Source organism: Trichosurus vulpecula, chromosome 5, assembly GCF_011100635.1.
Source record: "Trichosurus vulpecula isolate mTriVul1 chromosome 5, mTriVul1.pri, whole genome shotgun sequence".
In the NCBI taxonomy this organism is placed as follows: Eukaryota; Metazoa; Chordata; class Mammalia; order Diprotodontia; family Phalangeridae; genus Trichosurus; species Trichosurus vulpecula.
This window is the reverse complement of record NC_050577.1, coordinates 54,467,760-54,489,708: the sequence shown is the minus strand read 5'-3', so window position 1 is coordinate 54,489,708 and position 21,949 is coordinate 54,467,760. Positions and strand designations below refer to the sequence as shown.

At 36.8% G+C, this 21,949-nt stretch overlaps 1 protein-coding gene across 3 annotated transcripts in view; it reads left to right on the top strand.

Moving 5' to 3' along the window:
- The window catches only part of NMT2 (N-myristoyltransferase 2), an 89,470-nt gene that overhangs the window by 56,475 nt on the left and 11,046 nt on the right, over nt 1-21,949 (top strand). For all 3 annotated transcript variants that reach the window (XM_036761437.1, XM_036761438.1, XM_036761439.1), the window contains exons 7-8: nt 603-773; nt 5,549-5,657. In XM_036761437.1, coding sequence (XP_036617332.1) covers nt 603-773; nt 5,549-5,657 — 280 coding nt within the window. The remainder of the gene's footprint in view (nt 1-602; nt 774-5,548; nt 5,658-21,949) is intronic.

The following is a 21,949-nucleotide window of genomic DNA, read 5'->3' as shown; positions in this document are numbered from 1 at the left end:
CCATATCACCATCCTAAAGACTTTGCCTTGAAGGCATTTATTACACTATTACACTACGTTCAGGCAAAAAGAATATATAACAAAGGGTTTGTAATAATTTTAAGACTTCAAAACTAGCATTATTAAACTGTGAACATTTTGCAATCAAATTTGTACAAATGTTTTGTAAAACTTAATGAATCCATATTTATTTAAAAAAAAAGGAGAAGTGATTTCCAGGAGGAATACTAAGTTAAAGAAATACTTAAAATTGTAGAATAGTTTTAAAAATGAAATTCAGCTTTATCATTTTTATGTACATTGAGTAAAGGGTTAGTAGTGTTGCTAATAAAAGCTTATTTATAATTATCATTGTATGTAACCCTTTGGTACTACTACTGAAGTTAATGAAAAGTGGTTTCCTATAACAATTTTGTGCCGTTTTGGCAAAGCTACTTTCACATAAAAGGTAAGTTTTCCTAATTGTGTCCAAATTGTTACAAATTCCAAATTGGTAGAGCCTGAGTTAATACACCTGATCCCTTAAAAAAAACCCAATTACAAAAGTTTATGCAAAAAAATTTTCTTGTATTGTCCATAACTTTTGACAATTTGTTTCTTAGTGTGAAGAAGATGGTAGAAATAAATTTTCTCTGTGTTCATAAGAAATTGAGATCAAAACGGGTAGCACCAGTGCTAATTAGAGAAATAACTAGGAGAGTCAACTTGGAGGGGATTTTTCAAGCTGTTTATACAGCAGGAGTCATACTTCCCAAGCCAGTGGCTACTTGCAGGTAAGGAGAACATTCTTTTTCGTCAATTAAAGCCACCATTCTATTTCCATTCCCATTTCCAAACTGAACACACATCTGCTATGCTCCAGAAAAGTAGTGTCTAGGCATTTTCAAGCCATGAGACTTAGTATGACATTTATTAGTGTGTCATTCCTTTGTTTCACCCATTTTCAGAAGCAAATATATGTGGGATTTTTTTTCTTTTACTATTTTCTCCTTTGTATTGTGCTTGGCAAGCAGTTCCAAGGGCCACTGAATACATGGCAACAGTGGATAAAAGAGGTATCGACAACTTTATTTAGTATAAAGGAAAAGTACGTAAGCATTATTCACAGCCTAGTCAGTTAGTAAGCATTTATTAAGTGCCTATTAATGTGCCAAGCACTGTGCTAAGTGCTAGGGATACATAAAGAAGCAAAAGACAGTCCCTTCCCTCAAGGAACCTACAATCTATGTACAGGATAATCAGGAAATAATTAAAAGAGGGAAGGCACAGTTTTTTTTTTATTATGTCGTGTAGATTTTTCCAGGTTGTTATGAAGTCCGTATCATCCCCATTTCTTATGGCACAATAGTATTCCATTACCTTCATATACCACAGCTTGTTCAGCCATTCCCCAATTGATGGGCATCCCTCTGATTTCCAATTCTTGGCTACCACAAAAAGAGCCGCTATAAATATCCTTGTACATATGGGTCCTTTTCCCGCTTGTGTGATTTCGGGAAGGCACAGTTTTTAAAGGGGCTTGGCTTCCTTTAGAAGCCATGATTGTAGTTGGGACTTGAATGAAGTTAGGGAAGCCAGGAGATATAGATGAGGAAGGAGAGCATTCCAGATGTAGGGAACAGCCAGAGAAAATGCCCAGAGCTGAGAAATTGAGTGTTCATAGAACAGCAAAAAGGCCAATGTCACTGGATCGAAGAATACATGGCAGAGAATTAATTGCAAGTAAGAAGTCTGGAAAGGTAGCACAGAGCTAGGTTATGAAGGCCTTTCAGTGCCAAACAGAGGATTTTGTATTTGATCCCGAAGGTGATAGAGAGCCATTGGAGGATGAGGGAGACATGGGCATATTTGTAGGCACTAGGAGCAGTCAGCAGACAGGGAGAGACTGAAGATAAGAGAGTGGGGATGACAGAGGGAGAAATCTGTTGGAAGAAGTGCAATGGAATGGGATCACTTGTGTGGGTGAAGGGGTTTGTGTGAGACCAGGAGTGAATGAAGAAATAGTGCAGAAGGCATATGATGTGAGCTCTGCTCTTACTAAAGCCTAAAGATATTCTTTCAGGAAGTAAATTATTTTTTCCTAGGTCCTATCTAGTCATCTCATTGCACCCCACATTTGTCTTTTCAATTTCTCTCTCTCTCTCTCTCTTTTAAAATATATAAACAAATAAGACTCATAGGTGTATAGTGCACATTCCATTAGAGTGTACATCCAGGTGCATTTTTTTTCAGGGGCATTTGGTTTAAGGGACATTTTTATTGAATGCCCAATCATAAAGGACAATATTTTTATTCATCAAAGAAACTAAAACGTAATAGAATTTTTAAAATTAAACTATACTTAAACATATTACAAAAGGCTCCTTATAATCAAATCCTTTCCCCCAACCTGAAAATATAGATCAACCTCATGAACCTTATCTTCTTAGCTAAAAAGGCATCTCTCTAACTAGACCCTGATCTCCTAGCTCTACATTTTACCATGATAGACTAGTAGTGGGGAGTTCTAAGGACTAGCATCAAAAGGTACATGCTTTTAAAATTCAAAATTTTAACTTCTTTTCTTTTTTGCCAGTCAGAATCCCAGAGCTATTTTCTGTGGGATATAACACAGAAAACAAAATAGCCAGAGGAATCAAAGTGGGGGAAATGTGTACAAAATTTCTCTTTGGCTGACTGAAGTGCCTGGCCAAGATTTGGGGTCTCTTAAGGGAAATGAGGACAAAAAACAACTTACTTGTCTCCACCAGCAAATGGAAGTTAGCAGAAAATTAAGGCAGGATAGTTTGATTTGAGAATCATCTGCATAGAGAGAATAATTAAATCCATGGGAGCTGAAGAGATTCCCAAGTACTACTTACTTGATATAGAAAGATAAGAGGAGAGGGCCTCAGGTGCCACCAAGGAAAATGCCACCAAGCAGACAAAGACAAGTTGGAGAGGGTCTGGAAGAGAGTTGGCCACGGACCACATTACTAGATATAGATCCTTCTTCCTCTCATCCCATACAGAGACTTACAAGGGTGAATGGGGAAATAAAAGAAGTAGGAGTAGCATTCATGGTAGCTACAGAAATTTGGGGAAACTACCACCATCCTAGGTTGACTCTAATTGCTGGAGGCATATTAAGTTGTGCCCAGGTTCACCCCATATGTACACCTATGATCAGAAGAGATAGTTGAGCTAAAACTATGACAAGACATTAATGGATTCAGTTTCCATTACATGAAATAAGAACAAAGCCACATTAATTTCACAAGTATATTTTAAAAACCAGCAATAAAAACCAAGTACACAAATGGAAAAGTGATTGCAAAGGGTCACCAAGAAAATAAGAAAACATAAAAAGTTTAAAATAATAAAATATTTTGGGAGCACACTTTAAAATATAAACAATTCACCTGTTTAGACTTTATAATGTCTAGCCAAAACAAACCTTGATTCTCAAGTACCTATTTTCTTGGGTAACTTGTTTAAAGATGTAACTTTGGGAAAATATTTAAAAATTTTCTAGTTTAAGGTTCTTCCACTGGGAAAGAAATTCCCCATTAAAAAAAAATGTCTGTTAGAAACTTAATAATCTCAATAGGATGAACAAAGTAAATAGTAAAAATAGTCATGAAACCATAAGCTCCAAAACATTGCTAAGTAGAAAATACATGTACACATAGATAAACTCTTATGTCAGTTTTCTGGTACCCTTTGTGTACTTACCAGACCATTGCTTTTAAAAATATAGAATGTGTTTTATTTTTACTGTTTTCTTCACTTTTCAGTCTTCATAGCTGTCATCGTTTGTCATGGTGCATTAACATACACACACATGCCACACTCTATTCAAATATTCCCTTATCATTGGACATACAGGCTGATTAGTGGGTATTTTATGAAGATAGGTAATTTTTACCTTTTAGTAACATCCTTAGGATACAGGTTTAGCAGTAGTAACTCTTACTGTAGGTTGCCAGATTGCTCTCCCAAAAGGTTCAGTTACCTTTTCCCTTAAAAATTTCTTCAGCATGGTATTTTTAACAGGTTTTACCAATTTTATGGGTATAAGATGATACTACTTTTTTTGTTGTTAACAATTCTCTTAATTTCAAGTAGGCTTTTTTGTTCCATCAACACACATGGTTCTTTACCCACTTATGTGAAATGGGTACTAGTCTTATAAATTTGTGTGCTAGGTATATGATTTTTATCAGATATATTTATTGCAGAGAGATAACATGGAATAGTCTATAAGAGGGTTAGAATCAGCATAACCTATGTTCCAATCCTACTACTAGAATATACTGGCTGTGAGACCATGGCCAAGTCACTTAACTTTGCAGTTACCCCCAAGCAATTCTTTAAGACTTAAAGCTGCAGAACAGATGCAAACCTGCACCAGTAGAAGGATTTTCCTATGACCTTAAAATCAAAGGATTGAAACAAACCAAAAAACAATCAGCAAGGATTTTTTTTCTAATCTGTTTTTTCTTTTGTGAACATATTGCTTATATTTCTACAAGCCAGATCCATCTTTATCTCCAATAATTTTTTCCTTTAGTCAGTAAATAAGAATTTTTCTTTCAAATTTGACATTAATATGCCTTTCCTTTTTCTTCAAGTGTTTTAATATTGTATTTACATTGAGGGCATTGGTGTTTTTCTAATTTGTCCAATTATTACCTCCCACTGACAAAGTAAAGTCCTATTCTGAGCTCTCATTATACGAGGGTGGTGACCCTGGGTTCCTGAAGGCTGAGTCGTTGGAATACAAGCCCCTGGTAGTTGCTATTATACTATCAAGGCTTTGAGTACAGGGCCAAGCATTTCTCACCTAAGGAGATATCTAGCCAAGTTCAGAGGCTCATCATCAGCTTAGCCATGAGGAAATTCACTTTTCAGGCACAGCAACTGAAAATGACTATGAAGATATTTGCTCTCTGAATGTGTGAAGGGAAAACTCACGTCTTTGAAATCTGAGATCCTTAAAATAAGTAATTAGGTGGTATAAGTTGTGAGTCTAAAAAACTGCTGTGCAATTTTCTCCAATATTGTTTGCTTTCTTCAGCATCTGATAGTCATGGGTTTTTCAAACACCAATCTGTTGCATACCTTTGTTTCTAAATGTTTTCTCCATTCTGTCCCATTGATTTAGTTTTTATCCACCCCCAAATCATTTTGATAATTATTGCCTTTGCTTTTCACAGGATCAGTGGTAGAGTTAAAGATCTTACTAAGCTCGGTTAATATTGATGTTCCTTCTATAACTTCAAGATTTACTTTTACAAAAGAAAGGAAGGCCAAAATAAATATATGTATGTATATAAACATGTATATACATACATATGTATATGGATACTGGGAAGAATTTAGAGGGAAAAAGTGAATGAAAAATAACTTTCTGATGTCTATAGATTTTAGTAATATACTGTTGAACAGCTTAACTAGAAGGCTTAAAAAAACTTAGTGAAAGCTTTAGAAGAAGCATTGGACAAGAATAATTTATAATGATATGAGAAAATCAGATTTAAAAGTCTTTATTGCACTGTGTTTCCAGATACTGGCATCGATCACTAAATCCCAGAAAATTGGTAGAAGTGAAATTTTCTCACTTGAGTAGAAATATGACTTTACAGAGAACAATGAAGCTATACAGACTTCCTGATGTAAGTAAGAACAATTTGCAATTCTTCTGAGCTCAAACTAATGAAGCTTTGAGCTTAGAAAAAGGAATATTTATAGGGGTATAAAAACATACCGAATGTTTGTGAAGGTGACATAGCGACAAGACCACAGAGGACACCCATGCTAGCAGAGGTTGGCAAGTTTATTTTGAAATACCAGAGATTTTTAATAGCTTGATTATTCAGTCTGTGGTTGGACAGGACCAAACTCAGGAAACAGAAGTCTTTCAGGGTATGAATTTGACTACTGGAAAAGCAAAAGGGTGGAAAAGTCCAGGATCCTGCTATTTTAACTTCTTGGAATAAAAAATAAACCTTTTTTACAAGAGGCCTCTAGGAAGAAATATTTTATCACTCATATCAATAAAACAGCAATGTTCTTAGGGTTAAACTGTTAAGAACTGTTCTCCTGACAATCACTCATACATCCAGGGTTGTGAGCCTTGGCTTTGTGTTCTGGCATTTTGGTCCTTGAGTATGCTTCTTACACAACTATCCTCTTTTAGGTTATTACAAAGTATCCAAGTATTGTGATTTTTATTGGATGGTAAGTGTAAATATAGCCCCTTTCACCTTGAAAATGGTGAGGAATCTTTCTGTTCTTTGCAGTTTCTTTTGTTTTGGGGTGGCAATGACTCACATGTATGCAGCTTTTTTTTTTTTTTTTTTACAATCTATAGAGCCCTCTCCTTACAATAAATAGTCTTATGACGTCGGTAGTACAAACATTATGTATCCATTTTATATACTTGGAAACAGGGGCCCAAAGGAGGCAAGAAGTGACTGGCCTAAGGTCACAAAGCTAGATTTGGACCCAGCCCAGATCTTTGTACTACACCAGGCAGTATCTTGTTTATCGGATAACAGAATTCCCAACTTCTGGGGGAAATGACTAACTAGAGGAGAAGGGATCTAAGTAGTTGGAGAATATGGAAAGTTTGTCACTTTTAGGCCACTTAGCCTATCAAAGGGAAAGGATATTTACTTTTCAGTTAATTCTGTTGCTGGAAGCAGTGGAATGAAAAATGTTGATTCACTGTCTCTGAGTGAGCTGAAGAACAACGGGGGAACTGAGAGAAAAAGAAACCAGCCAGGGATAGGGAAAGTCTCTAAGGCCAGGGAAGGGAGGCAGGGCAAAAACATGAAGGCTTGGGAAGACAAAAATTGAGGTAGAGACAAAGGGACTTCGAAGCAGAAAGAGAAAGACACAAGAAAAGTGAACAGATAAACCCACTAACAGAAGCCATACTTTCATTACTAATCTGATAAGTTTCTCATTGGTCTTCTTTGTAGCTATTTATACACTACTAGACTGTAAGCTTCAGGAGGGTAAAGATGTGATTTTATCTGAAGTTTGTATAGTGCCTCACACTTTGCAGGCAGTTAGTCTACTAAGAGAGTCACAAGGAAACCCTAATGTTGCAAGTTATCAAGGCATTTCACAGAATGCAGAAGGGAAAATCCCCTCTTAATGTATCATTTGTTCTTAGTTACTGTTGTGACCAGCTGTGCTCCCAGACCTTTAGTTCCATTGTGACCGTCAAGGTCTTAGAAGTAATACGTGGGGATACCTGGAATTTTCTAAGTAATTTATTGATAGTACCCAGCTGTTGTGCAATAGGGCTGATCTGCCCCACTTCTGTTCTTGGTTTAGCATCTCCTATTCAGTAACTCCTTTCCTCCCATTTCTGTGACCCTGAAAGATGACTCACTTTCTCTCTCCCACCAGACTCATCACTGTAACATCAGACCTGGAAGTCCTACTTCTGTTGTTCTTCTTTGGGGTTTCTAGTTCATGTGCCGGTTTGGGTTTGGGAGTGAGAAGTATCTAGTCTATTGTTACCAAGAGAAACCTTGTAGCAGTCCCAATTACACTGGTTTATTAGTTCTTAGTTCATCCCCTAGTTATTCTGACAATCTAGCTTGCTTCTGCACTCCTGTGGTCTTCTTGTGGCTAACTCTTCCTTCTATTAATTTGTGATAGCTCTCAGGGGCCATCCATTTCATCTTTTTAGTGTCCTGTCCTTCAGATAACATCTTGTGGCATCAAATTCTTAAAATAAAGCTTACAAAGTTTCCCTTGCCTTTGTTCACATAACCAAGTTAAAGGCATTTTAATGAATAATAATAACTATAACTTCATTTGTATTATGGTATCATTTTTATCATGACCATAAGTTAGTAATCTTGGGTTCTTTCTCACCTTTACCACTCACTGTGTGATTGGGTAAAGTCCCTAAATCTCTTGGGTCCTACTTTGTTCATCTGTAAAATAAGGAAGTTGAACTAGATGGTTCCTAAGAGTTGTTTGGATTTGAGTCCTGCCCTTGCTATTCACTACCTAGGTCCTGCAGCAGGTTACTTCCCCTTTCTAATGTGTCAGATGGGAGGGTTGGACTAGATAAGGTCTCTTACAGTTTTCAGCCCTATGATCACCCCATTTTCCTTCCTCTTCCTTGACCTTACTGCCATTCATCACTTTCTTGAATAGTCACCCCGAGATCCAAGTGACTCAAATAATACAAGCTTAGAAAACATCAAAATCCTATTGGACAGGAGAATAGACAGGACAGAGGAAAAAAGCCACAGGAAGTAAAACCCTCCCCACCCCACCAAGAGAGAGCAGCTCTTGGTCAAGTTTTGCCTGTAAGCTTCCAGTTTCCAGCACTACTTACTGGCAGATAAGCCTAGTCTCAGTCGTGTAATTCGGCCTTTGGTCTGTTTTTAATGAACTTAATAAATTTTAAAATAGATAATAAAAAAACACATACAAAATAAAGAATAAAAATCTTACACAGAACCTTTAGCATTTAGTAAAGTAGAACCAGATAAATTAAAAGCAAGCTACAAATATTTTGTCATAGGTCACTTCCAAGTCTGTCTGTAGGTCCATTCCATTTGTAAACAGGTACATATCATTCTCTGATTTTGCATCACATCATATAGGCCTGTCCATACTTACTTTTTATATACTTTCCATACTTGTATACTTAACTATTTATCTTCTTACTATACAATAATGTTCCAGCATATTAATATGCCATTTATGCAGCCATGCTTCAATTGTCAGACATATAGATTGATTCCAATTTTTTAATTTTTTCCAAATAGAGCCACTCTAAGTATTTTTACACAGATAGGTGCTCTTTTCCTAGTACCAAAAACAGTGGGTCAAAAGACATGGTCATTTATTTTACTTGTAGTGTATATTGCCACGCTGTTCTCCAAACTTTTGTCTGATACATACATCCCCACCTACAGTGCATTATTTAGAGTGCCTATTTCTACATAGTCTTGTCTATTTTTGTCCTTCTGGTGGGTGATATTTAAGGTAAGCTTGATTTGCATTTGTTGAATCACTAAGGAATTTGAACATCTCCTAGTTATTTTTTTTTTTGCGGGGGGAAGGCAGGGCAATTGGGGTTAAGTGACTTGCCCAAGGTCATACAGCTAGTGTGTCAAGTGTCTGGAGCCGAATTTGAACTCAGGTCCTCCTGACTCCAGGGCTGGTGCTCTACTCACTGCGCCCTAGCTGCCCCATATCTCTTAGTTATTAAAAGTTTGTATTTTGTCCTTCTAAAATTGTCTATTCTTGCCCCTTGATTATTGCTCCACTAGGGCATGTGTATTAATAGTCATGAATAGGTATCTTTTTTGTATAGCTTCTGCATATCAGACCTTTGATATATTTAAAGCAAAACATTTTTCCAACCTGCTGGTGAGGGTTGTGCTTTTATTTTTGCATAATAAAACTTGTCAATTTTGTCTCTGATAATTTCTCATATTTGTTTGATTAAAATATCCTTCCTTTCCATATAGAGTTGAGACAACACTTTTTGTCTTCATTTGTTATGGCTTTTCTATGTATATGTGAATCATTGATCTAATTTAGAATTTAGTTTGGTGTGAGATGTGGATCTCAAACCATTTTTTAAAAAATAACATAGCTATCCAGTTTTTTCTAGCAGATTTTATTGAATTCATTTTATTCCCTATTTTTTAAAACGTGGATTTATCAAATACTAATCTTGATAGATTGACACACACGCAGAATTCGGTTCTTGGGTTCTCTGTATTGTTCCATTCATCTATTTCTCTAATCTTTATCAAGTATGCAACTATTTTATAACTGCCTTATTAAGACATTTTGTGATCTGATAATGCTAGAACACTCTTTTCCTTCCTTTTTCATAATTCTTCTTGTATATTTTTACCTGCCTATTTTTCCACAGGAATTTTACTATGACTATCAAAACTGATGAGATAACCTTGTGGTATTTTTATTAATAATGCATTTAACTCTAAGACAGTTTGGGATGTACTGACATTCTTACTGTGCCCTAGTGAACCTGAGCAAGGAATATCCTTTTACATTTCTTTAGTTATTTGATTTCTGTCAAAATCATTTAAAAGTTTTCTTTATATAGATCTTTGTAGGCCGTAATAAATTAATGTATAAGTCTCAGATGCAATATGTTATCATATACTTCTCTATCAATTTGCCTTGCTTTTTGGTTAGGTATAGGGAATGATAATTTTGGTGGGGTTGTTTTGTATCTTCTATAATAAGTCATTTATTGACTGAGTTTTTCTTTAATAGCTAGTCTTTATCTGCAAATAGATAATTTAAGCTCTTTGCTGATGCTTATTCCTTTAATTTCTTTTTTATGTCTTAATGCTATTTCTTAATATTTCTAAAGCAGCACTGGTGATAAAACATCTGCCTTTAAAGGGACTATTTTTAGTGTTTTTCTATTATATATAATATTTGGTGGTTTCAAATAAATCATTTTTCTCTAATGATGGAAATATCCTTATAATCCTACATTTATTGGCTTATTTAAAAAATTAATATAAATGATGACTAAGGTTTTCCCAAAAGCTTTCTATGTATCTAACAATATGTTCACGTGGCACTTGTTTTCATCTTCTTTGAATGATTTATGTTTTTCTGGTAGTAAACCATCCTTGCTTCCGTTTAACTTCTTAATGTGTTAATGTATTCCATTTGTGAGCAGTTTTTTTAAGGTATTTTTTGCATGAACATTCTTTAATGATATTGGTCAACAGTCTTCTTTTTCAGGTTTGTCTTTGTTCAGTTTAAGGATCAGTCAGCATTTATTTTGTGCACTCTATGTACCTGGCACAGTACTAAGTGCTAGGGCTACCAAAAACCCTCAAGGAACTTACAGTCTAAGGAAAGAGAAAACATTAAAACAGATACATTCAGGATAAACTGGATATAATTAAGAGGTAAGGGAGTGGAATTAAGAGGGGTTGGGGAAGGCTTCCTGTAGAAGGTAGGATTTTAGTGGGGACTCAAAAGAAACCTCGGTCAGTAATTGAAGGGAAAACATTCCAGGCATAGAGGACAGACAGAAAAGAATACCCAGAGCCAAGAGATGGAGTATCTGTGTATGAAGTAACCAGGAGGCCAATGGTACTCGATCAAGGACTATGTGGCATGGAGTAAGATGTAAGAAGACAGGAAAAGTAGGAAAGGAGAAGGGGCAGGTTATAATGTGCTTTGAATACCAAACAAAGCAGTTTGTATTTACTCCTGGAGGCAATGGGAATATAAGGAAGAGAGAGAGGCAGAGAGAGACTTGATTGGATCTGACCTTTAGGAAAATCACTTTAGTGACTGAATGGGGAATGGATGGAAGAGGGGAGGACCTGAGGCCAGCAGAGCCACCAGCTGCCGCTATTGTGCTGATGAGGTCCTGCACTAGGAAGCATATTGGAGAAAGGTAAAATTGAGAGGCTTTGGTAACACCTGGGATGGGGTGGGGAGGAGGTAAGAAATTGTGAGGCATTTAGGTTGACTCCTGGGCTACAAGTTTGAGTGACTGGGACTGTGGAGTTGTTCTCTACCATAATAAGGAAGGTAGGGGTGGTGGGAAAGGTTAGGAGGAAAGATAAGTTGTTTTGGACATTCGGTTTGAAATGTCTGAAAGGAGGTCAAGTTTGGAGGTGGACAGAGATAGGTAGGATAAGTAGATTGGACAATCATCAGCATAAAGATGGTAGTTAAATCTGTGGGAGTGATGAGATCACCAAGTGAAGTATTGAAAAGAAGAGGGCCTAAGACAGAACCCTGAGAGACATCTTCCATTAGAGGGTGTGATCCACAGGAGATCCCAGCAAAGGTGACAGAGAAGGAGCAGTCAGAAAGGTAGGAGGAAAACCAGGAGAGAACGATGTTCTGAAAACCTACAGAGAAGATACAAAGTCAGAAATGGAACAGTCAAGAATAGAGGAAAACAACACGTCCACATATGTATAGCCAAAACACAAGGATGAAAACCATCTTTACCTCATCTCCCCCCACTGGAAATGTGAGCTCTTTGAGGGGGGAGACTTTTTTTTTTTTGCCTTTCTTTATATCCTCAGCACTCAGCACAGTGCCTGGCACAGAGGGAATAAATGTAGTAAATCATTGCTAACTGAAGGAAATGGGCAGTTGATGCTTTTTCTTTCTTTAAGCTGTAAGCCTACTTGTTAAAACTTCCGGCTGAGAAGCTCTTTATTGGCCTGTCTTATTTCTCTTTCCAAGACTAGTCCATTCAGGTCATCTACTGCTTGTTTTGTTATTTTGTACATTTTTAGAGAATTGTTTAGTTTTCAGTTTTATATTGTTAGCACACAACTATATATAGTAATCTGATAGTTTTCTTCACTCCCCTCCCTCCATTGTGATCTCTTCTTTCTCACTTTTAAATTTTGGAGACTTGACTTTGCTTTTCAAATATATGAGCCTTGTTAACTGTTTATTCTTTTTACTTGTCTTTTTAAAAAAATAATTCTGGAGCAGCTAGGTGGCACAGTGAGTAGAGCACCAACCCTGGGGTCAGGAGGACCTCAGTTCAAATGTGCCCTCAGACCCTTGACACTTACTAGCTGTGTGACCTTGGGCAAGTCACTTAACCCCAATTGCCCTGCCTTCCCCCCTCCGAAAAAAAAAATTAGTTCTGGGTTTAATCTACACATTTTTTTTTTCTAATTTGCAGTTATTTTTCCCTGCTGGTCTTGGTTATATCTTTTTTCTGTTGGCTTGTTGTTATATTTGCTGTTTTTTTAAAGGATACACTTAATTTGTGCCCCTATTGATAGAAGCATTCCCTGATAAAAATTTGACCTTTGAGAATACTTGAGCCATGTTCCATGGATTTTCATAAGTAGAATTTTTATTGCTATTACCGTTGATGTAATTTGCTCATTTTCTTTTCCACCAAGTCATCATTAGATGAGTAATTTTTTTTTTTTTAATATCCTCACGGACCTACACTCTATTCACTGCATGCATTATTGTTAGTAAATATGACATACAAAATACCTGCTTTCTTTATCTTTCTTAGAGCCCTGCACATTAGTGTTTGTGTCAACTCCATGAATGCTGGAAAAAGCACCATTAAGGTTCCCCTCCCGCCGCATCTGAAACACTCTGCCCCCCATCTCTACCTCTTCATTTCCATCTCATTTGTCTGCAGGTGGCCTTTCCTGACCTTCCCCTCCCCCACCAAATCTTAGTGCCTTCCCCTTGGAGGTTACCTTCCTATATGCTTATTGTATATATCTAAATATTTTGTATATTTTCTCCCTTTATTAGGAAGTATACTATTTAAGAGACTGTCTACACACTTGAGGTCACTAACACACACAACTGCTTTTCTGTATATCCCCAGCACTTAGCATAGTACCTGGCAAGTAGTAAATGCCTAATAAATGCTTGTGGTCTTTCTGACTATAATTTCCTTTCGTATTGATCACATTCTGATAGTCGGTTGTTAAAATATTTCATTATTTTTTTAGTTAGCTATTATTACAAAACTACGAAGTTTTACTTTATTTAGATGTAGTATTATCAGGTACAAAATTTAAAGTTGATAAACTTTTTTTTAAGACTTTTAGCATGAAATAATGCCTTCATATAACCCTTCTAATATTTTTCCAGTTTAGACTAAGTTTTATCTATCATCATTAGTGAGTGCCCCTTCTGCTTTTCATGATTTGGCCGTAGCAAGGTAAAATTCTGCCCACTCTTCCATTTCAGGTTGTTCTCAATTAGATGTCTTTCCTATACTCACTAAGCATTTTAAATGCTTACTATGTGGCAGGCACTAGTGATATAAAGGTAAACAATGAAATAAAGCAACAAATGTTGGGTTATGCTTTCTAATCCATTCTGTGGTCATCACATGTCATTAGAGAATTTACTTCATTTATATTCTTAGCGTTAGAGTTGTCAGATTTGTCTTTGGGGTGTGGTACAGTGGAAAGACCCTTGGCTCTAGGTCAGGGGACCTAAGGTCAAACAGTGCCTTTCTGACCTTGGGCAAGTCACTTAACCCTCATGGATCTCACTCTCCTCATCTGTAAAATGAAGGTGACTAGAAGGCTTCTGAAGTCCTATCCAACTAAGTCCTTTCATCCTCTGTATTTCTAGGTGTTTAGAGTCAAGAATAATTTATTTTTCTAAAGTAGTATGTCTACTTGTGATTGTTTCTATGGATTTTTTCAGGTTTTCTATGATATCTTCCATATTGGTTGTTTTAATTATTTTCTCCTCTTATTCTTAGCATCTTCATTCTCGGGATATCTTACTATCTTCAAACTTTTCTCTTCTTTGATCTTGTAACTTCCCTAGCAGTGCTGATTCTGGCTTAATTTCTTTGACTGTGTCATTTATCCATTTGAGGATGTCTTTTGGGATATCTTGTGGAGTTGGTTTTCCGATCAGTGTTGTTTCAGGCCTTTTAGCTGCTTCAGTTGCTCCATGTTTTGTTTTGCTTTTAATTATATTGGCACTCTGCTTTACTCTGTTAATTTTTTTTGGTTGGCTTTTACTTTCTTGAATGGTTTTAAAGCCATTGTTGGTTTTTTTTTTTTTTTTGCTGGTTTTTATTTGGAGGGATATAAGGAACCTGGCCTTATTCAATTCCTTCACTCTCCCATCTTGACAAGTCAGAACTCAATTAACCATTGTTGAGGGATACTATCCATGAGAGCTGTTTCTTGTGTGTTTGTATATTATCAGATAAAACAGCACCATAGTAAGTTGGATCTGGGGCTTGGTATGCATGGCCTCTTTCAAGACAACCCTTCACCTACGTCACTGAACTCTAGTCTCACCTCCCCCAACGCAGCCCAATGCTGGATAGACTTTTTGCTGTGCTTTAATTCAATAAGACTTAATAGACAGTATGTTCCTATCACATACTGGTAATGCTCACTATAGAATGACTTAAGTCAGGAACAAGCAACCTCTTAAACTCTTCACTGCCACCAGCAGTTGAACAGGGTGGTCTTTGATAGGTTTAAGGTATAAACAGGGAAGAAAGATGAAAGGGAATAAGGTAAGAAAAAAAGTGAATCTGAAAAAGGGAAGAGTAAATTCTACTTAGTATGTTCTCCAGGACTATGAGAAGAGCTGTCACACAAACTTGGATTTCATAAGAACTTAGCAAAAAAAAATGATGCTTAATGTCCTAAATAAAAAGGCTCAAGCCATTATTTACCAGTTGTAAAGAGGCCATGATAAAATACTTTCTCATTTGGCCACTCTTTTAGAATCAAGACATACCAGTGTGGGGTAGCAGAAAAAGTACTGGGCTTGGAGTTGTGAAAGGCCCAGCAGGTTCCAGTCCCAATTCTGACAGTAAATGTATAACTATAAGTCAGTCATTTAATCCTCAATTTTCTCATCTGCAAAATGGTGATAAATAATACTTAGAATATTTGTTTTGGGGGGTAGTTTTAAGGATCAAATGAGATGTTTAAAGTGTTTTATAAACTTAAAGCACTATATAAATGTCAGCTATTATTAATAGGTATTAATCCAGCATTGCTTTATTCTTGCCATGAAGATAACTGTCAAATGTTACATTTCTAGCCTTTTCAGATCTGATGTGATTTTTTACTTCCTAGAGAAGGTTGCCCACTAGAACCCTGAAACAGCCTTCAAAAATAAGCCATTGAAACTCTGGGCACTTATTATGGAGAAAACACTGACTCTAGAGTCAGAAGACAAATCTTTTCTGTCACTTAATTTCTCAGAACCTCAGTTTCCTCACCTGTTAAATAAGGGTTTTGGACTAGAAAGCACGTAAGGTCTTTTTCAGCTCTAAATTTGCGTTCCAAGCTCTAAACTTGTCTGGCTTTTCCTGGGTCAAATTCAATTGAGCAAAAGTACTGAAGTACCTATGTGAAATTCTCTGCTATAGGAACTGGGGCACAGAGATGAAGATGGCACAATGTTTGCCCTCAGAGAGCTTGCATTCTCCTCGGGGGATGGGACAGAATACAGTAATAGGTATAGAAATAATACAAGATCAGTTATGATAATTGCAAGTGATTAAACAGGCAATAAGGAGAGAATGGCAGAATCACTTCAACGAGTGTCTAATGAGGGAGACATTCCATAATGTGAAAGGATACAAAGATGAAAATAAAACAGTCCTTCAAGGAGTTTACATCCCTCAAGGGGGAGATAGGTACTTATGTAAGTATATGCAGAAAAATACAAAGGAATCAAGTGGGAATGGGGAGGTTTTAACAAGAAAGATTAGGAAAGGCACCAAAGGTGCCTTTGGGGGTGTTTTGGCTGAACTTTAAAGGAAACTAGGGATTCTAACAAGTGGAGGTGAAGAGGAAGTACATTCCAGACATGGGGGACAACCTGTGTATAAAGATGGAACATCATGTGTAAAGTATGACATGAAAGTCAATTTGGCTGGAGTAAAGAGTACATGAAGTAATGTGTGATATGGTTAGAAAGATATGTTGGAGCCAAGTTATGAAGGTCTTTTAAATGCTAGACAGAGGAATTTGTATTTTAGTGTAGAAGCAATAGCGAGAAACTTAAGCTTTTTGAGCAGGGGAATTAGAGGGTCACACTTATGCTTTAGGTGTATCATTTTGGTAAGGTATGGAAGAGGGATTGGAGAGGAGGCAGAAAGACCAATTAGGAGTCTTTTTTTGGTAGAACAAACAAGAGGTGATGAGGACCTGGTTTGGGGCAGTAGGTATGTGACTGGAAAAAAAGAGGATGGTTGGCAGAGACAGAATAAAAGTAGAAACATGGAGTAAGGGACAAGGTTCTTTTATTTCATCTTACGTCAGTGATAGCGTTCAAACAATTGCATGGCCAATATTATGGTGTACTGTAGAATATCGTTTACAAAACCTGCCTATTCCTTTCTAACGCTTTCAACAAGGAGGTCTTTGATATGTATATAAATTCTTAAGATTTCATGAAAACTGGAAAGTAGGCATTTGGTGATTATTATTTTTAATTGCCTATCCTTCCCTCTTTCTCATACCTTTGACATCCCTCCATCCCCTGAGAAATATGTCTTCTCTAGCACATTACCACTTCTGGGCCTGCTTAGTCCAGTCCAGCTGCTCTTCCCAATGTTGACTTTAGTGTCATCTCAACATCATATATCATATGGTTGTCATCTATATATGATATATATTAGGGGTGATAAAATGTTGTTAACACAGTAGCCTGAAAGATGCAGAGAACAGAAATAGGCAGACTTCTTACTGCTGATGTCACTGTTGTTATAGAAATCCTGGTAGATCTTCATTTTTCACCTTTATTGTCCCCCATATTTGCTTTCCTGATCTCCTCAGCTATGAGTACCTCTCCCCTGCAACTATCTTTTGGTATTATAGATATCGTGTAGATAGGTATTTTCTCTTCTAATGAATTCAAGCCCCTTTAGACCAGGAAGTGTTTTATTTTTGTGTCTGTATCCCCAGAACCACAGTGTCCTGCATATAGTAGGATTTAATACATACATATGTATTGATTCATAAAGCAGCACAGTACAATGGAAAGAACACTGGCTTTGGAGTCAGAGGATGTGGGTTATATTTCCACCCATGTGATAGTCCCTTAACCTCTCCAGATTACAGTTTTCATAAATAAATATAAAAACATATGTATGATATGTAAACATTTTCTATATGTATATGCATACATATATATACATATATAAACATAATAATTCTTGGTCTTTTGGCTAAGATCAAGCTCTTGTAAACCTTAGACACCATCTAGTTCAATCTTTTTATCACATGTTGTCTTCTGGTGTCAGTATCCTCCACAGGGAGACATACAAAGTACTTGCTTTCAGAAAAAAAGCTGGAGAAGAAAAGCCAACAGAATATAAATATTGCCTTGGGGACCACTGTCTAATAAGTCTTTTTCTGAGCTATGTATAACAGTAGATTCTTTTTCTTGCGCTTCATTTTTATCTTCACAGACTTCTGAAAACCGAAAGACTGTCTGGCTTAATTTATTTATTGATTTGATGAGAACATTTCCAAGCATAGACTAGTTTCCTTCACAGATAGTAGATAGGAATCTGAAGTAGTAGGTGATAAGCAAGAGACAGATGTGTCATACCAAAGCTCGGTGGTGGTGGTGGTGGGGGGCCGCGGGTGTGCTGGGCAGAATCCTAGCCTCCATTTCTGGACCAACATCCTTTATATATTCTATATTCTGCAGAATTTTAAAGTCCCTTTCCTAAGGGTACAATTCGTTTTATATCTAGTCAAATATGGTAGCAGCTTTATCATTATTTACATTTCTGCCTTTGATTCCTGTATCTAGGTTTCAAGAAGTATAATTTGGCCAATGACAAAATTCTTCCTGTTTTTCAGCAGCTTTTTTTAAACTTTATTTTATTCTGTAATTGTAATAAAAATATACACAAATTTTTAAGAATAATTTTTATCTTGTCATTTGATAAGGAATGTTGATAAGACTGCACTCTTATTTAAATGTGGTGACTGTAAAGAAATGGAAAATTACAACAGTGGAAACCAGAAGATGTAATGTCTTATATTCACAAGAATATTATTTCATTGGACCCCATCAGATATGTCTTCTTCTCCCCCATTTTACAGATGAGGGAAACAAATTCAGAACAGTTAACTTGGCAAAGATCACGCAGCTCATGAGTGACAATCCTGGGTTGGGGCTCAAAGCAGGATTGTCTGACTGATGTTAAGTCCAGTGTTCTTTCCACAACACTGTACTTTCTTAAACAAAATGGAGATACTGGAGAGAGTGAAAGGAACACAAGCTAAGTGGGAGAGTCCATAGTAGAGCATCATGTTTTACAAAAGTTCTACCACTAAGCTAGTGTCTTCCTTGAACTTTTGGATACAAGATGTGGCACAGAGTGTGTGCTTAATAAATACAAAATGTTTGTTGAAGGGATAAGTGAATGAATTCTCTTCAAGTAACTTCCCCCTTTCTCTGCTCACTCACCTGTAATATGAGGGAGATACACTGCCAAAGGCCTTTTCAGCTCTAAATTTTAAAACTAGGACTAGAGATTCTTAACTATTACTGCTCCTTAAAAAGCTTTGGTGATCTTTTAAAAGACACTCCCACTTTATACTATCAAATGTTAATACTATTTGTCCTTTATCTTCTTGAAGATAGCAGCTAATGAGTCCTTGGATATGCTTTATAATTTCCATGCCTAGAGATCTTTCAGAGGCTGTCCAACTTAACGATAGCATTAAGGAGGAAGTTTAGGCCATGAAATACCTACTTGTGCCCACACTCTTCAGCAGATAAGTATCCATTATGATCTTCAGGTATTTTCCCATCGACAGACTGAGTCTCAGAGTTGCAAGAGACTTCAGGAGTCATCTCAACTAATGTGTATCTGAACAGGAATTCACTCAGTAACACACCTAACAAGTGGTCACCCAGCTTTGGAGGCCTAGTGAGTGGAAGCCAGTCCCAGGGAGTGAGGCTTTGCTTAGTCCATTCCACTTTTAGATATCTCTAATTGCTGAAAAAAATTCCCTTTATGTTAGAAGTTCTTGGAATGGGGCAGGGTGCGGCACTGTACACTTGGAAGGGAAAAAAATAACATCTTTATTTTCACTAACCCCTGATATTTAGCATTTCCTTCAATCGTGAATAAAGCAAACAAAAAATTGTTCTGGGAAGAGGCCCTATGGGCTTCAAGAGTGCCACAGGAGTCCACAATACAAAAAGGTTACCAACTCCACCTATCTTACATCACACTTAAATGTCATGCAACTGAATTGAATTCAACCACAATTTGTTAAGTGCCCATTATGTGTCAGACACTGCTGATACAAAACTGAAAAGTCCCTGCCCTCCTTTTGCTCAATGGAGCCAGTCAGCACAAGTCTGATCCCTTTTCTCCAAGGCAGCTGAAAACAACTACTCCATCCCTCTACCAACCCCCCTCCCCCCCATCCCTCCTCGGATCTTGTTCTTTCTCTAGGCTAAACATCACCTTATTTGGCACCCTGATCTCCGGGGCCTCTTAACTTACTGTTTGCCATCTTCTGGATATGTTCCAGTTTCTCTGTCTTTTCAAAAAAACAAACAAACCAAACACCAAAACGCGGTATCTGGCACTGAAAATGGCACTCCAGATTTGGCCTAATGAAGAAAGCATGTGGAAACTATATTCTGGACCTTAGGTTTTTCTTAATGCAGTGTAGGAGAACATTAGCTTTTTTCGGCTCCCGTTTTAGACTTCTCAGCCATTGAGCTTATAGTTCAATAAACCCCTTACGCTTTCCCCCAGGAATTACTGTCTAGGCTAGTCTTCCCTCACCCATCCCATATTTGTGAGTTTTGAACTCCTGCTCTTTAGATTCTGTAGTAAACAAGCACAGTGAATCCTACTTAGGTGATATTACCCTATTGTAGTCTCCTTGGAGGTTCTCAAAAATGACTACTGTGAAAACAGTAAGATGGCCTTAGTAATTAAAAACCTTGCTAGCACTATACATTAAAAGTTACTGATGGGAGTATTCTAGAAAACTATTTTGCCCTTGCCAGAATAAATCAATTTTCCCTGATGTTCAAGTATCATTTTGTAACTTAAGTCATCACAAGTTTCAAATTGCTAGAAGTTTGATTATTCAAGAATGTGATGATACTCATCTGATAGGAAGAGAGTATCTTGAGTAAGGATGTTCAAGTCACTTACACAATCTTAACATGGATTTTTTCCACCCATGAAATGAAAGTTTTTTAAAAACATCCAGCAGGATGCATTTGGCTGGTCACTACCTCAAGCCTCTCTGCAGTTCAACTCATCCTCCACTCAGCTGTCAAACTGATTTCCTTAAGTTCAGGTCTGACCACATCACACCCCACCACAACCACCTCCTCCACTTCAGTGAACACTGGAAGCTCCCTATTACCCCCAGAATCACATACAAAATTCTCTGTTGGCATTCAAAGCCCCTCATTCCTTTCTAGTCTTCTAACAGTACCTTACTCCCCAGTCATACACTGTGATCCAGTGATAAGATACTTTATCTTCCTAAGTCATGCATTTCAACTGGCTATGCCTCATAACAGGATGATTCTCCCTCCTTACCTGTCTCTTCACTTCCTTGGCTTCAACTTAAATTCTATCTTCTACAAGAAGTCTTTCCCCCCTTTAATGTTCTGGTTATCTCAAATGGATCATATACACATACAAATATATGTGTGTATGTGAGTGAAATATCTTGTTTGTATATACTTGTTTGCAAGGATTTTCCAAATTAAACTATGAGCTTCTTGAAGGCAGGGACTGTTTTTTGCCCTTCTTTGTATCATTAGTGCTTAGCACAGTACCTGCCATATAATAGAGGCTTATCAAATGTTTTTTTGACTTACTAGTAGCATTTGGATATAGATACACAATATTTCATGTGACAATATTTGCAAATCTATAGGTTTTTTTCTTAAACCAATTTAGAGTGTGAAAATGTTTTAGTATTTTAAAAGTTGGTCTCACTCTCAAAAGCAAAGATGACCAAATTGTCTTAGAGGTACTTATAAATGACTTTCCAGAACAAAGATGGATAGTAATGTCACAAAATATCAACTCCATAAGAACTGATATTCTTACATCGAATACATAATCATACAATTCTTTATAGCCTATAAAAATCAGCCTGTGGCTTAAAATTTTGAATTCAAATTAAATTACTGTTTTTCAACAAAGAAATACTTTAAACTTTAATAGCTTAAAACTAGATGAAGATTTTTGGGACATCCTATATAGTCTCTTTCAGCTCTTTTATGGGTTTATGGGTCTCAAGGTTATAGAGCCAGGAAGAGCCACAGTCTGGGTTCAATATGTCCTTAATCCTTTTTGTTCTAAGCCTTTCAAAAGAGTAAGCTCCTAGTTTTTAGTATCTTCAGGAAAAATGAGGCTACTCTAAGAATCCAGTTTACACTCCTCCTTTGGGGCATTAAATCAAAG